We start from the raw sequence: 16,487 nt of genomic DNA, 5'->3' as shown, positions 1-16,487 counted from the left end.
TCAGAGGCTTAGAGGACAATCTCGCCCTTGCTTGGGTTTCCTCCAAGAGCGCCGGCTTCACCTGTCATTTAAAAGCATGATAGGTTTACTTCTTGATTCCAAGAGTCAACTAGGGTTAAAACTCTAGTTGAGCTGGTTTATTCAATACTGACATTTCCCATAATGGAACTAATAATACACCTTTAGACATCCTGCTTTTGCTTTCATACCTTCAGCTTGTTTTACACTTTCAGGGGCCTGTGCTGCAAAAACCTGGATGAACCAGGAAGATAAAGCTGTATCTAAACTAAAGGACATTTTTCAGCCGTTTTCCATGCTGAGCATGAATCCTCAAGAACTGCAGTCCTTATCTAAAGCCTGCCAGGAAACCACAACTCGTGCTGGCGCTCACTCACATAGCAGATGGTCTGGTTCTTGTGCATTTTAGGCACTTTATAAAACATGCCTCATTCACCTATTGACACACATTTGTATGAATGTGTGTCAATGGGTGAATTGACACACTTTTTTCTACGCCTGTGCATCAAGTGAATGCCATGGGTTCAAATTTAATTTACTCCCTTTGTAGCTATTTTATTTTAATAAAAATGTGACTCCTTTTAAATCAAACATTGTTTATTTTATTAACATTTGCAGAGAAAACAAAATACTCCACGGTTATATGAGGAAACTGCTGTCTGGGTTACATAAAAGTGTGTTCATTTAGTTGAGCTGGTAGATCAGGACATTGCACTACTGCAGAACAACACAATGGCATGTGGTGAGTGTGAAGATGGTCCAGGTTTCCTCCTCCTGCGCGTCCCCTTTTCCTCTTTTTTGTCTGAAGAAGTCAGGGTCATTAAAATCTGCATGGAGGAGCTGATGCTTTGGCACATGACTTAAAGTCTGTAGAGAAGCCGTCCTAACAAATGTTATCATTTCACATCTGAACTGTCTCCAGCTGCCAATAATCTGAGATAAGAAAACCTATTGTTTCCAAACTGATTCCTGTCAGCTGGCAAAAGTCTGGCACTGTTGAGCCGAAGAAACCGGGAGACCTTTTGTCTTTTTAACTGTCGTTTCCTCCTCCTGGTCTTCCTCTTCAGAGCTCTCCTCGCTCTCAGAGTGGTGCTTGCCGTTAGTTTTGTGGCTTGCTCCGTTTTCCACTCGCCCGTTGTCGGTGGAGGCTTTGTTGGTGGCACTGACATCCTCGAGCTCCTCTTCATCTTCAACACAGGAATCTGGATCTTCGTCTTGTTCACCGTCGCTGTCGTTGCCTTCGTCTCGTCTCTCGTCGCTGCCGCTCTTTTTCTCCTTGTCGATCACAAAGAAAGGCTGAGCCTGTGCCAGAGGTGTCGTATCCATGTCTTCATCTTGGCCCGTACTGGAGAAGATATAACAGCATAAATTAGGCTGACAAACTAAAAATATTTTCATTTAATAACCTCACATAGCTAATTACACAGAGCATGTTTCCAGCTTTGGTTTAAGGCTGCTCCTGCACTACATTTGGAGAGCCAAACGGTCAAATATGCTGTTAAAAGTTGACACCTCATTCATGTCAGCGGTTCTTCATTCTAATTAGATTGGAAAACAAAACAAACACAAACTTAAATCTGATTTTGTGGTGAAATTTTCCTTTAATATAACAATTTGCTTTGAAACCACAAACAAGCAGCACGAGAGTCAATATTAGAAAGGTGCCAGTGTTGTTTCGGAAACACCGGGATTCAGTCAACATTCAGCGCGGTGATTTGTCAAAGCGTTCAGAGCAGAGTCTCACCTGGACGGCCCTCCGGCCACTCTCATTTTCTGCCACATGTAGTTCAAGAACATGGAGGCCTGCAGCAGACGCCCAATCCTCTGCATGTGTCTCTCTGTGGGGAAAATGACCATAAATAAATAAAAAAGAAAGTAAAAAGTCTGTTAATTTACAACAGTTATTTTTTCCATGTAGGAAAATTGATTGTACTCATGTATATCATGTTTAATAAACATGGCATAAAGACCAAAACATCCTTTTTTCTATTGTCTATCCAGTTTCTCTAATTAACCACATACTACAATCAAACCCCTGCAGTCTGAACTCTTTACATAACATTGCACACACCTAATTTTCACAGAACGCTACAAGGAAAGGGTCACACTTTCAGTTTTCATTCCTTTAACTCTAGTGTTCTATTCCGTATATGAGACACTTATTTGTACGTTTCTGAGTGTTTCTAAAGTTTAGATCAATCTGTGGCCACTTTGAGTAAATAATCAGAGTAAAAGCTTTTTCTTCTTTTTTGTCTGATGCAGTTTTGGTCTCTGTTCGTCAAAGCACTCGTTCCCCCTCCTAACCTGTGTAAGGAATGAGGCCCTCAAGGTGTGATCGGGCTCCCTGGTACTGCAGCAGCTCTTCGGGGGGCAGGTGTGTGAGGAGCACCTGTAGGACAGCCTGGGCATTCAGGCAGTTCCTGGCGTTGGTGTTCCACACCACACAATAGCGCAGAACTGACTCTGAGTGGATCCAAGAAAACAGAAGAAAGAAATAAGGAAACTTCTGTATCACTGTCTGAAATGACAGGTATTGGTATTGTGTAAAAACACAGTCATTCTCTTTTTAACAGGCTACCTTTTTGATCCTGTCGAAGCTTCAGCAGCGTCTTTTCCAACAGCTCGGAGCTATTCTCTCCTTCACGGATCGCTGGAAGCAACATGGGACAACTAGTCAGAGTCAGCAGACAGTCTGTTCATATAGGGTCTGACACATGGACTCAGCAAACTCTCTCCAGAGTCCATCCATTCAGCTGTGTCGATAGCTCAATGTTTGTCTCACTTACGGCTGTTCTTGGCAATGGCACAGTTTTGTCTGGTGCCATCTGAATGTCATGATTTCTCAAAAAAACAAACTTGCAGCCAGTGACATGAAGACACCTCCAAAGCAAACTGTGAAACACCAACTATGAACCATTTTATTTTTGTCCAACTATCCTGGTGTGTTCAAATTATACTATAAACAGTGGAAGGATTAAACTACCAAACAAACCAAAAAACTCCTTCTGTGGAAGCCAATCAAACATGGTGTGAAAAATGAGCATTGCCGTTACAAAACAGGACATTTTCTTCCATTTCGATGAAATTGCTTTGTACTAACACAAATAAGTAGTGCAGCAAATCCAAAATACTGAGACGTTACAGCTTCAGATTAACAACATGTCACTGCAGTTTTAACTACATGTCACTGAACAAAAGAGAGTGAGCGCAGAAACGAGGTGTGTGTTATTATATGTTCACAGACCCACTGTTTGCCAGAGCTGCATGTGTCAGTGCTCGAGTGACTCAACGTTTAAAACAAAGCAGCCGTACAGAAGAAAAATAACAACATTCCAGGTAACCACAGGTGAAAAGCTAAAGGACAGGCGTAGATGAGCATCTAATTTGGACTTTACATGCACACAGCTAATCAAAGTCAGACACTAAAGACCAAAGTGTGATAGATCCGTGTGACAGAGTCGGTACCTTTGATAACAGTGAGCACGGTGTGAGGCTGGTCCAGTGAGATGGCGAGACCCAAGGCCTTCAGATATTTCTTCCCGTGGAGCAGATTGGACAGCTCTTGCTGCCTTCAGACACAACAAACATACAGGTGTGGGTTCGTAGGCAGAGACACAAACACACACGCACACACCTGTACATACTGCAGGGAATTTGTATCATGATCACTTACTGACAGCCTGTAGGCCTCTTTTTCCCCATCATAACAGAAAAAGTTATTATAGCTCATTGCACAGACTATCCATTTACCGTGGACTCACTAATGGTGGAAAAATAGAAACTTTCCTGTCATTTATTTATTTTTCTGTCAATTACTTTGGAGTAATATGAATGGAAATGAGGGTGGGCAGTCTGTATCAATAGGGAACGCTGTAAAACGTAATAAAGAAAGAAAATATAGTTAAAAATGATTGTTTCAGATAGTTGATGAACTGTGGGCCGGAATTTGTGGAAATCATGCAAAGCTACTTTAGCAAGAATAAAAACATGGAGCTGAAATGTACTCTTTAAAAGTGCAAATTAACATTTAATACAGAAATAAATTCTTTATTGTTTCACATACTGCAAACCTAAAGTTTTTTGTGCTTATCAGAACAGCAAAGCACGCACTCCCACACTCATACTTTACTGACAGCTTTGACCTGCGAACCTCCACAGCCAAGCAAATCACAAAAACCATCTGAGGGACTTGCTGACAGGCAGGATGTCAAAACAGATGGAAAAACAAAAGCAGATCATGTCTGAGTGATGTTGAGTGATCCTTTCCACACGCCTAAAAGCAAAACAAAGAGTGTGTCCACCCCTGCAGACGGAGTGGAGAGGAGGATGGATAGTGCAGGTGTGCCTGTTCTACGATAGTAAATCCCTCTTCTTGCTGTCAGAGATGTCGTGTGCAACTTACTTGAGTATCTGATCTTCCTGTTTCGCCTGCTCCTCTGCCAGCTCTATTTCAGTCACATCCTAGATGTGCACAACAGAGAAAACTGTAGATCTACTGAACACACATTTTTTTTAAAACACAGAAAGGGAAAATAAATTTTAAAAAAGCAAACATTACCACCTAGATAAGATGTGCACTGAATCCCTCTTAAGGGATACTTCAGAAGGTAAACTCCCTACTGTCACAACAACACAGCTACCTGACTGTAGGGCTGCACGATTAATCGTTAGAAAATCGCGATCTCGATTCATACTTATGTGCGATCTCATTTCCAAATGACAACGATTTAATAAAAAAGAAAGAAAAGAAAAAAAGACGACGACGATTGTACCGCATTTTGATCCGGGACGTAATCTGCATGAAAACAAGCGCTCACTCTTCCTGCTCAACAAATGACAAGGGCGGAGCCTTATACCACGTGATACAGAAGCTGTGCCGTGTGACGCTAAAATTAGCAGGGAAAAAACAACGGAGAGCACGTCAGGGATGACGAGAAAGTGACAGGAGAAAATCCGTCCCGGTCAACCACCCAAACATCAATAATGGGAACCTTATACAGCGCTTCCCTATACACGTCGGACTTCCGCAGGCACAAAGAAATTACGGAGGCTATCACTTATCACCTGACCAAAGATATGGCTCCCATCAACACTGAGCAAAACGAGGGATTTAGGAAAATGATCAACACCCTAGACAAACGCTACACAGTGCCGTCCCGCAACTATTTTTCTATTGTTGCATTACCTGCTCTATACACGCAGCGTCGAGCAACAGTGGAGACGGAATTTCAAGCAGTACAACATTTTGCAGCAACAACAAAACGTGAGACATTTATTGTTTTTATGTTTATTTATTGTTTTTATGTTCAGTCTCAACTGTTACGAAGTTGATGTGCAGTTAATAAGTGCAATAAATGTTTATATTGGAAAAGAAAATCGTGAGAGAATCGTGATCTCAATTCTAAGCCAAAAAATCGTCGTGATTCTCATTTTATGCAAAATCGTGCAGCCCTACCTGACTGATCACTTTGTGCAAATGGTGATTAAAAAAAACAACCAAGGAGTGAAGTTAAGTGCCTGCTGAACATGGAAAGTATTTATTAACTGTTAAAAAACCCCAAAACAATTCTTCAAGTTACGGTAAAACTTCCTCTCATTGTCCATTTCAATCTTTATTTAACTTTGTGGATTACACCATGAAATCCATTGTATAATTGTGACGCAGTTTTTAGGTTAAGTCATAGAGAAAATAGCAACACTAATGGAAAAACAAGTGAAACTCTTCATTTTGGTGGTCAGTATTTGTTTAGAAGACTGACTGCTAAGTGTTTAAGGCCAAAGTTACCTTCCCTTCTTATTCCCTATCCAGCTGGAGGCTAGCAGCCGAATGCTACTTACCGACCACACGGTGATGTTAGAGTCTGCCGAGCCAGTAACCATCTTGTCATCCTTGCGACTGGCGTGGAGACCCCACACTTTGTCCTGGTGGGCATCCAGTGTCTTCACACACTCATTGGTCTTGATGGTCCACAGCTTCACTAAACCATCGGAGCCACTATGGAAAACAATTATTAATTACTGTGTGGAAACCAGACACAGCGTGAAAAACTGACATAGCTACCATTATGTCATTTGTTGGGTTTCCACAGTCATGCTTTGAAGCCTTGAAATGAGCATATCCGCTGTTGCCACAATCAGACCACGGATCAGGATACGTCTGACTGTGAAACCACTGTCTAATGATTTGTTGATTACAAGTCATTCACCAATGTATTTATAATATGTGATCCTCCTTTATGAAACAATGTGATCCTCCTTTATGAAACATAGTATGACCAAGATTTAAGAGACAAGCTAGATTTTTTTTTAATAATCAATATGACCCAAAACATGTGAGCGAACCCACCAGACCTGATGTTACTGATTTACAGTCCAGTTCTCGTGTAATTTGGCATACGTTGTCATTTTCTCCCCGTTTCCCTTCCTTAAAAACAGCTTCTTGACACTCTACCCTTCCACTGACCATTTCTGATGAGACTTCAGTGAACAGTAGTTGGATCAACAGAAAGGCCAGTGCATCTCACAGATCCCGTCTCCCATATTTGCTGAATTTTTCCCTCCCCTCATCGACCTGACTTTCAGATACTGCAAACCTGCTGTAGATAGATTCTTCTGTCCTCCACTTATTTCCTCACTTTTTTAAGGACTCACTGCAAATCACAGCAACTTTTTTAGCTCATAGCACTTTGGAAATAAACTTGTTGGTGCAAAAGCACTTTTTTTTTTTTTTTTTTTTTAAACGTGGTATTATATTGGTTCTCTATTATCTATTGGATATAATTATGAGTTAGGTGTCGTTTTATGCTTGAATTATTCATTAGGTCAGTGTACCTGTACTCTATTCTGATTTCTTGTACTCTTGCAAACAACAGGGAACAATAAAGATGGAAACAAAGATACAATTAATGGTTCCCATAATTTTCTCAATCTCTGCCATCTATAAACACCAAACCTCTGAAAGATATTTCTCACTGAGACACAGACAAGCCTCTTGACCTTTCAGCTTTGGTTTTAAATTACAGGGTTTGTTTCATTGTCTTACTATAAATGAGGAAGCTTTGCAAACTATGACAGATTCATATCTGAAATAAGATGAGAAACAAAGCCATGATTTTTAAAGTCTGGATTGGGCATTCACATCGATCCGCAGCGTGGGCGTGTATTTGGTTTCGTGTTCGGTGCGTTTACCTGGTGAGCAGCTGAGTGCCTCGGCTCACAAAGATGACCTTAAGAACCGATGCATCGTGGCCCTCAAATGTCTTTAAAAAAGTAGTAAGAACAGGGGGAGAAACAATGAAGCAATATAGCTACAAATTAGACCTCACTAATGTCTGAACATGATTACTTTTATGCAACACCATAAGACTGCTGTGATTCTGACACGTGGACAGTAAATGTCCCACCTTGAGGCAGCTGAAGTCTTGCAGGCTCCACAGCTTGGCTGTGCCGTCTGCAGAGGTGGTGGCCAGCACTTGGTCCACAGGAGAGAAGCAAACGGCCCAGACGCCACGACGGTGGCCCCGAAACACCCCCAGCAGGCTCACTGTTCCCTCCACCGTCAAGGACCACAGCTTGGCTGTGCGATCCTGGGAACCTGAAGCCAGCAGCTTGTCATTGGGTGATACGGCAACACTGTTTACATCCTGGAGACATGACGTGGAAGGTAGAGGAGAAAAGGACCAGACGTTTTAACAAAACTGATGCGCTTCCTATAAATGAAGGTTTGAATGAGTACATGTATTTTTTTTAAAAGACTGAAGTAATAACTGAATTGGGATCAACTAATGTGATAAAGTTTCCAAAGAAATTCATGATCTCCACTCCTGTTGCCACACTGCCTGCAGTTCCACCTTACTCTTGAGTAACCAATATCCTACTTCGGTTTAACCTGGTATAAAGAAATACGCATAGCACACTATTAACTGACTTTTAATTGCTCTATTATGCTGCCAAGTAAGATGAGGGCAGGTGTAGCAGGAAAGATTACTTTCCAGCATCGTCCTGGAAATCAGATCCACGATCAGATTTTTCTGCATTTCCTTATCAGAAGAGGCCAACTAGCTTAAAGCTGTTTACATAACTGGTGGCTGACTCACACATCTGTGTGTCTTATTATACACAACATCTGTGGAGTTATTTAAAAAAGAAGCATCATAATCTAAATTCTTCTTGTTTTAAATTATATTTAAATAACAGTTACTGACTCGCAGTCATATGGCTCCTCTAACCTTCCTGAGTCAGGTGTTTTGCAGAATATGAAGATGCCACAGTGAAGCCTTTAAACAAAAAGAATTCAAGGGATGAGTGGGTAAGTGGGTAAATAAGACATATTTACCCATTAGTCTAATACAGAGAGATGGCCAGTCTTTACTCGTGTTTTCTTGGCTTCCTGCAACTATGAATGCTTGTTATAAGTCACAGTAATTGACCAAGTCAAAATGTTGAGTGACTAAAGTTAAATTGTACTTCTCAGGGAACCAGACAAATGAAATTTTATTTTGGGCAGTCAGCAAACCCTTCAAGCATTTTTTTATAAATCAGATTTGACTGGTGATTCTTTACATGTGGTTTTTATATCCTAGAGACCACTGATTATGACTCTCTCCTTAATTTATTTAGACCTAAGCTGTTCCCAAGATGGCAGCTACACGGTGACCGTGAACCTGTCCTGCAACTTTAATGTGCTGGACAAAATGGACAAGATCTTCTTGGACTGTGACCAGAACGTTCTGCCTTGTACCTTATCATGTGCTTTCTCTGTGGCGCGGGCAGTTAGCTGATGGATGCCTCCTTCTGCAGAGCAGTCTGCAGGTAGATCCCACACCTTCACGGTACAGTCCTGACTACCAGTCGCAACGAATGATGCCTTCATCCTAGGCACAAGCACAAAGACAAGGGCAGATGCACATACAGTCATTTCCCCCTTCAATTTGTATCTGTGTTGTCACGTGTGTAAAGAAAACCAGCTTATTAGACGGCTTGCAGGCAGAGTGTTACCTGGAGCAGGAGATGGAGCCCACAGCGTTGGTGTGGCCGGAGCCCTGGGCCACACATCGCACCTGACCACTGTCACTGTCCATATGCCACACACGCACTGACCTGTCCTACAGATGCAATATACAAATGTTACTGCTGACCTAATAAAGGGGGGATAGCAGCTTTTGGTCACATATAATATATAATTCTTCGTTCTTTCTTTTAACCGTACCTTTGCACAACTTGCAAAGAGAGATCCTTTTTTGAACACATCCAGTGTGAGGACCGTATCTGAAAAAGATAAGCAGATAAAAAAAATAAGCAGAGATAAAAATCTACCAACCTGCTCAGCAAGTCCCAAAGCTGAGACAACCACATTGTGTCACCTCTGAATTCTTGCGCAAAAACTTGGCAGGAACTTCATTTCTGTTCTTCCAACCTTACTTTAAAAACAGCTGTCCTTAGACTTTTACTTTCTTTTTATTATTAGATTTTGTGCTATACTACATTACGTACATTGTAAGTCTGTTGCAGTTACATCCCCTACAAATAACTATGATGACTTGTTGGCATATGGCAGAGATGTTAAACATAACTGAATCCTACAGTTGAAATTACAATTATTTATCCTATAATAAGATATCTCAGGAATTAAATGTTTAGTTAAACTTAATTTACATTGAGAGAAAGAGCCGTTTCACTACTCAGGCCCACTCATTGTGGGCTATATGTGGCCCATCATGTAAAATGAGTTTGACATCCCTGCTTTAGTGCTTCTCTAATTCCATGTGGTTGCTGCAGCCTATCACAGGCTGCATCCTAAGCAGGTCATCAGCCAATCAAAGGCTCAACACAGAGACCGACAGCTGCACACTCACAATCAAACCTACAGCCAATTTAGAAACCCCATTTAAACTGACATGCATGTCTCTGGACTGTAGTTTGCTGTACATGAACACACATACTGTAGGTGTTTCCACATGTAAGCATACACACACACTGCCCTCTGCTGGCGACTCACCTGTGTGTCCATAGAGGATCTGGCAGCTGTTGGTGAGCAGCTCAAAAACCTTCAGCTGGCAGCTGTTGGTGGCCACCACGATGTGACTGTCACCTTTTCCCAGAAACTTCACGTCCAGCACCTCGTCACTGTAGCCCACAAACTGAAGCGGGAGGGTGAATAGAGCAACCGAGGAGAGAGTGACTGTTAATTCTAATACGCAGATACACAGAACAGCAAAAAATAGAAACATAGTGAACCTTCTGAGATGATACCAATGTTTAAAATAACAATTACATAGCTGGTGATGATATATTTTATTATTTTTGTAAGATTTTTTTTTACTTCTCTCTTTCTGTGTACCAGGGAAACAAACAATTCCATAAAAAATGATTTATTTTTAATGTGTATGTAAAAGTAAGAAAAAGAAACAACTAACAGATGTTTGAAGCTGTAGTGTGATGTCATGTAAGTATTGGACCTAAGCAGTCCACTAAGACGTGACCCCAGTACCCACTTGCTGCTGTGTGGTGAGAGCAGGCAGCTGATACAGCAGTATGTTGTGCTCTGCAGTGACTGTGGCCAGTCTAGCTGAGGCGGGCAGGTGAAACAGGTATGTCAGACTGCGGGGGTTGTCGTTCTCATCCTCCTCAGAGGCAGAGGGGAGGGTGGAGGGAAGGGTCTGCGTGTAGACACAACGTGCCGTGCTGGCCTCCCACACCCTTAATACACCTAGGAGAAAGAAAGGAGAGAAGATGAGTGACACAGAGGAGATAAAGGACATTTATATAAATATTTGAGGTACCGTATTTTCACGACCATAAGGCGCACTTAAAAGTCTTAGATTTTCTTCAAAAAGTGCGGCGCGCCCTATAACGCGGTGCGCCCTATGTGTTGTAAGGAGGACGTAGTAGAGAACACCATGAGAACGTTAAAGGGTGAAGTGTGGGCGTTGATCGTATATACCGGGACAATCGCACATACCTGTATAAAAGGACAGGTATGTGCATTATGTGGAACATCGTTGTTTTAACAACCCTGAAAATGGCAAAGAGACACGCTTACGAAGCACAGTTTAAGCTGAAGGCCATCAGCTACGCGGAGGAACATGGAAATCGAGCAGCGGCGAGAGAATTTAAGATTAACGAATCGATGGTTCGCAAATGGAGGAAGCTGGAAAACAAGCTCCGGCAGGTCAAGAAAACGCAGCTGAGTTTCCGCGGACATAAGGCGAGGTGGCCCGAGTTGGAGGAAAGACTCGAGCGGTGGATCATCGAGCAAAGAGCGAGCGGGAGAAGCGTTTCGACGGTCACCATTCGGCTAAAAGCAGTTTCACTAGCTGAAGAGATGAACATTGAACATTTCCAAGGAGGTCCGTCTTGGTGCTTTCGTTTTATGAAACGGTGCCATTTTTCCATCCGGACCAGGACTACGGTAGCGCAGCAACTTCCAGCGGATTATAAGGAAAAGCTGGCCATCTTCCGCTCCTACTGCAGCAAACACATCGGCGACAAAAACATCCAGCCCAGCCACATCACAAACATGGACGAGGTCCCGCTCACTTTTGACATCCCGGTGAGTCACACTGTGGAGAAGAAGGGGACCAGCACGGTAGCGATACGCACAACGGGGTATGAAAAGTCTTCTTTTACTGTTGTGCTTGGCTGCCATGCTAATGGACAGAAACTGCCACCTATGGTGATTTTTAAGCGAAAGACTTTGCCTAAAGAGAAGTTTCCAGCAGAAACCATCATTAAGGCAAATGAAAAGGGCTGGATGGATGAGGAAATGATGAAAGACTGGCTGAGGGAGGTGTATGTAAGGAGACCAGGTGGTTTTTTTCCACGCATCACCATCGCTGTTGATCTGTGACTCTATGCGTGCCCATCTCACAGCCGATGTGAAAAAACTTGTGAAGCAAATGAACTGTGAGCTTGCTGTCATTCCGGGAGGCCTGACAAAGGAACTCCAACCGCTGGACATCGGTGTGAACCGCCCGTTCAAAGTAAGGCTGCGAGCGGCCTGGGAGCGATGGATGACCGGTGGAGACCACAGTTTCACTAAGAGTGGAAGGCAGCGCCGGGCGAGTTACGCCACAATTTGCCAATGGATTGTAGATGCTTGGGCTAACATGTCTGCTGGCACTGTTGTTCGAGCTTTCGCAAAAGCCGGCATCATTTCCGAGGAGCCGCACGGCACGGAAAGTGACTCTGACGGTGAAGAAAGTGAACCTGGCATGTTTGATGGAGATTTAGCGCAGCTGTTCAATTCAGACACAGAGGATGAGGACTTCCATGGGTTTGATTGATGATAAAAATGTGAGTACCAAACTTTGTTTTGCTCCTGCTTTATTTTTAAATACGCACACTTGTATGCTTGTGTGTTGTTGATGATGACGATTACCGGCAATAGAAATGTGAGTAAGGTACCGAATTCAGGTTTGCTCCCGCTTTATTTTTAAATACGCATACGGTACTTGTATGCGCCCTGTGGTCCAGTGCGCCTTATGTGTGTGTTAAATACAGTAAGGGCACACATAACTGAGACTGCGCCTTTTAGCACAGTGCGCCTTATGGTCGTGAAAATACGGTATTTAGCAGCCAGACCTTTGCTTCCAGCTGTGATGAAATGCAAGTCCTTGCTCTTTACTCTGATCTCAGCCAAGTCTGTACTTCCAGGAAGAATTACAACACCCTCCACAGCCTGTAAGATCACATACACACAAATAAAGCTCCAGTTTTCTCCCCAAATGAAGAGCACAAAATGTATTTAAGTTAAAATGAATCTAAATTGACGAGCTTACCTCATAGACTGGAACAGTTCTCTTGGCTTTGCGAGTTTTCAGGTCCCAAACTGTGCAGATCTTGTCTCTGCCAGAACTGAAAGAGCACAGGACTTTAACACACAGCGCTACACAAACAAAAAGGAGTCTGAGGTTGATTTAAAATATCACAGTACCTGACCATGGCGTTACCATCGGGACTGAAGCTGAGAGATGTCACAGCACTGTAGTGGCTCTGCAGGACACACACACACTGGCTGGAGCGCAGGTCCCATATCCGGATGCCACAGTCCAAAGAGGAGGAGAAAAGCTGCAGCAGGTCGGTATTTGGGTGGAACTGGACCAAACTGCACAAAGACACAAAATATTTCCTTTGTTTCTAGTTTCTTCATATTATTGTTAAATCCTGCTACATATGAGCATTTGTAAAAAATACTGGCAGCCACCAGTGCTACCTCTCAACCTCCTGGTAGATAAACCCATTGGTATCAATTTGAAACTTCCACATTGCCTCTTTTAAGTTATCACATTAAAATAATTGTGAGTCCAGTTCATGAGAGAAGGAAGAGCTGAGTGGAAGACTGACAGATGGACTGGTGCGGCAATAGTGTCCATCACAGACACTGTACCAATCTGCTGTGTAAAAGAGTGCACTGAGTATAAAAGCCAGTTGAGGTGGTTTGGGCAACTGATCAGGATGGCATTTCCAATCCAGATGAGAAATGTCATCTCTCCAGCATGTCCTGGGCATGTCCTACTGGGAAGAAGGAGGCCCTGAGACAGGCCCAGGACATGCTGGCTTGGAAGCGCCTTTGTACCTGTTTAGTTTCCTGCTCCTGCAGCCCAGACCCAGATAAGCAGCAGAAAAATGGTATGATATACGAATATACATCATTTTAAGATGAGAGCCTGAGACTTACTGTACAACACCAGATGACCCTTTCAGGTTATGAGTGCAATACTGCTTCACCACATCCCAAAGTTTTATTGTGCCATCACAGCCACCTGCAGGTAAATAAATAGAAACAAATATATATATATATATATATATATATATACACACACACACACACACACACACACACACACACACACACACACACACACGTAGCAGATATCAGGGAGAAGCTTTTCTTTTTAATAAATCATGTGGTAGCTGACCTGTGGCTAGGAGAGTAGAGGTGGAGTCAAAGGTCATACTAGCTACGGGAACAGTGTGAATAGCCCTCCAGGACCGAGTGCAGTTAGCCTGCCTCCAATCCCACTGCTTAAGCAGCAGCGCCCGGCTGGCTGTTACCAGCATCTGTGGAGAGACACGAAGCAAAGACCAACTGAGTCCTGTTGTACAGGGTGACAGCTGAAAATACTGAAAACACAAATGTGACTGATCTAATGAGAAGTGACTCAGGCATTTCTGTACCTCATCATCACAGCTGAGAGCAAATGACGTGATGTCCTCTTGATCATCCTACCGGAGAAAAAACAACAACAAAATATTCAGACAGGAAACATGGAAGTACATTTTATTCACAAAAAGAAAGAAGACTGATAAATCACCAATGGCAATAGTTAGAATGAGGTTGTTGATATAAAGACAGTAAAGATGCAGTAGCCAAGGTTTCTGTGAGACAAAGGCTCATCACAGCAGGCAGTGCTGTTTAATTTGGCAGATCATTTGGGCTAGATGCCCTTCATGATGTAACCCCAAAGCAATTTGGATCTCTTTCCAAGATGAAACTAGAGATTTTTCAATTGTTAGATGTGCATGAGAATGCAGATTCACTGTAAACATACTAGAGCAGATGTTTATGAAGGTTTATGAGATGTTTTACACGTCCAGCAGGGATGGAGCAATGAGGATCCGCTTTGTGGTTTCTCACAAAATCGCAAAAAAAACAAAACAAAAAAACCCCCAAAACACAGTATCTCATTCTCTGACTGGGAGTTTATGAAAGAGTGTTTGGTGCACTGCTGTGCTAATATGCGCTGAGATAAAAAGAAGCATTTGAGATCCCTCTTGTTACAGTTTACCTGGAGAGGTAAACTGTAACAAGAGGGATTGAGGACACTGAGGAAAATCTTAATTTTTCGGTTAAAAAGGTAAGCGGACAATTTGGACTTTATCTCTTTGGCTCTGATCGAGAGCTGGGATGTCTGCGACACAACCTGGTTAGTCTTCTTTGTATATTACAGAGCAGCAAGGCACTAAGACAGGGAGTGATTTCTTCATGGAGGTAACTGCACACATAGGGTGTTTCTGCCATGGGACAAACTGGCAGGCATTACAACCGATGGCTATCTAAATGTGACAGGAACAATGACAGGTGAAGGAAAAGAGTGACTGAAATTGGTATTTTCCCACTGAATCAGACACCAGGAGGTGTTGTATAAGTCACAGCTACAAATTAACCATGTTGTAGATATAACTAAAATAGTTAACTAGTTAACCCAAAGCAAAAGAGCTGAATCACACTGTGAACAAAAACTCTGAATGATGGAAGTTTAACAAATCCAGATGATGTTCTGTCTGCTGAGATCACCTGTCTGCTGCTCTTCACATTTCAACCTTGGACACAGAACTTGACTGTAATGCACTTGTTCAAGTCCAAAACAGAACTAGATTTCCATCACTCAACAAGAAATCAACAAATGCAGATGAAGTTATTAAACTACAGCTGCAAGTTTAAAGTCTTTTAAATGTTGAACAAACATGCACATTTTGTTCAAAGCCATCTCTGGAGATGTAGAATAAACAGTGAAAAAATGTCTGTGCTTTTAGTTAACCTAATTCTCATCATTATTGCCCCGTTGTAACATCTACTTTTACTGGGAGCAGTTTATACAAAATGAAAGAAATGCCAAGCTGAAGTCAGTTCAACTTTTTTGGCGCAGCCCTCCACAAGAGACACAGGTTCTCATGTGGCCCTCTGGTAAAAATAAACTGCCCACCCCTGATGTTAGATGCTGAACTCACATGCTCAACACAGTGAATGATCTTCCCAGTGCTGATCTCCAAAACATTGACTCGAGAGCCACAGGTGCAAAAGATGTATTTCTCATCTTTGCTGATCTGGAAAAAAAGGGGAGAGGTCAGATTTAAGGTAATCTTGGTTATTGTCATACAGACTTAAAACAGATGTGTGAGACTCTGAAAACATCTGTTTGTCATGATTATCAAGAAACAAAGTCAGGACTTTCTTGATTTTGCTGCACTTCCTGTATACCTTGTGCAATTCGCTCAACTTTATACCAGCGCATTGTTACAAAAGTGTCTAAAGTGTCACAAAAGACATTAATAGAAGCTTCACACACAGAGACACACACACACACACACATCAAAGCCGAGCACCCACCTGCACTTTCCCCCCTTTGTAAAATGGCTCGATCTTGCTGGAAACAGCATAACTGTAAAGGAACAAGAAAACGGCAACAGTGGATTCAACAACTTCATATAACACCTTAGCCTAGCTCGTGTTAGCTTGCTACATGATCTCCAGCTCACACGTGCAGAAAGTAAAACTCACTTGGTTTTGAACTGAAGGTTGGTATTTGCCATCTTGCCCGTGAGAAATGGCCCAAAAAAGAAGTGATGTAGAGAGTACAGGCGGCGTATACTACTTATTTCTCATGTCACACGTTGGCTACAGTCAACACCGCCATCCATCCCGCATGTTGACGGCAGGGTCGCACACGTTGCACGTCATCTGAGCG

The 16,487-nt window shown here is 42.5% G+C and overlaps 1 protein-coding gene across 1 annotated transcript; it reads right to left on the bottom strand.

Annotated features, from left to right (window-relative positions):
* Positions 1-597: 597 nt before the first annotated feature.
* Positions 598-16,470, bottom strand: tbl3 (transducin beta like 3). Its single transcript, XM_026165080.2, has 23 exons — positions 16,301-16,470; positions 16,130-16,181; positions 15,751-15,846; positions 14,197-14,244; positions 13,938-14,079; positions 13,697-13,781; positions 12,953-13,123; positions 12,798-12,873; positions 12,601-12,697; positions 10,512-10,726; positions 10,016-10,157; positions 9,227-9,285; positions 9,016-9,122; positions 8,759-8,891; positions 7,422-7,661; positions 7,207-7,277; positions 5,857-6,013; positions 4,421-4,479; positions 3,484-3,587; positions 2,597-2,668; positions 2,323-2,481; positions 1,763-1,856; positions 598-1,363 (listed from the first exon to the last, which is right to left on the bottom strand). The coding sequence occupies exons 1-23, from the start codon at positions 16,330-16,332 to the stop codon at positions 991-993; spliced, it is 2,784 nt and encodes a 927-aa protein (XP_026020865.2). The 5' UTR covers positions 16,333-16,470; the 3' UTR covers positions 598-990.
* Positions 16,471-16,487: the final 17 nt, after the last annotated feature.

Source organism: Astatotilapia calliptera, chromosome 4, assembly GCF_964374335.1.
Source record: "Astatotilapia calliptera chromosome 4, fAstCal68.1, whole genome shotgun sequence".
NCBI classification, from domain to species: domain Eukaryota; kingdom Metazoa; phylum Chordata; class Actinopteri; order Cichliformes; family Cichlidae; genus Astatotilapia; species Astatotilapia calliptera.
Note: the sequence above shows the minus strand (reverse complement) of the source record. Positions and strands in the feature narration are given on the sequence as shown.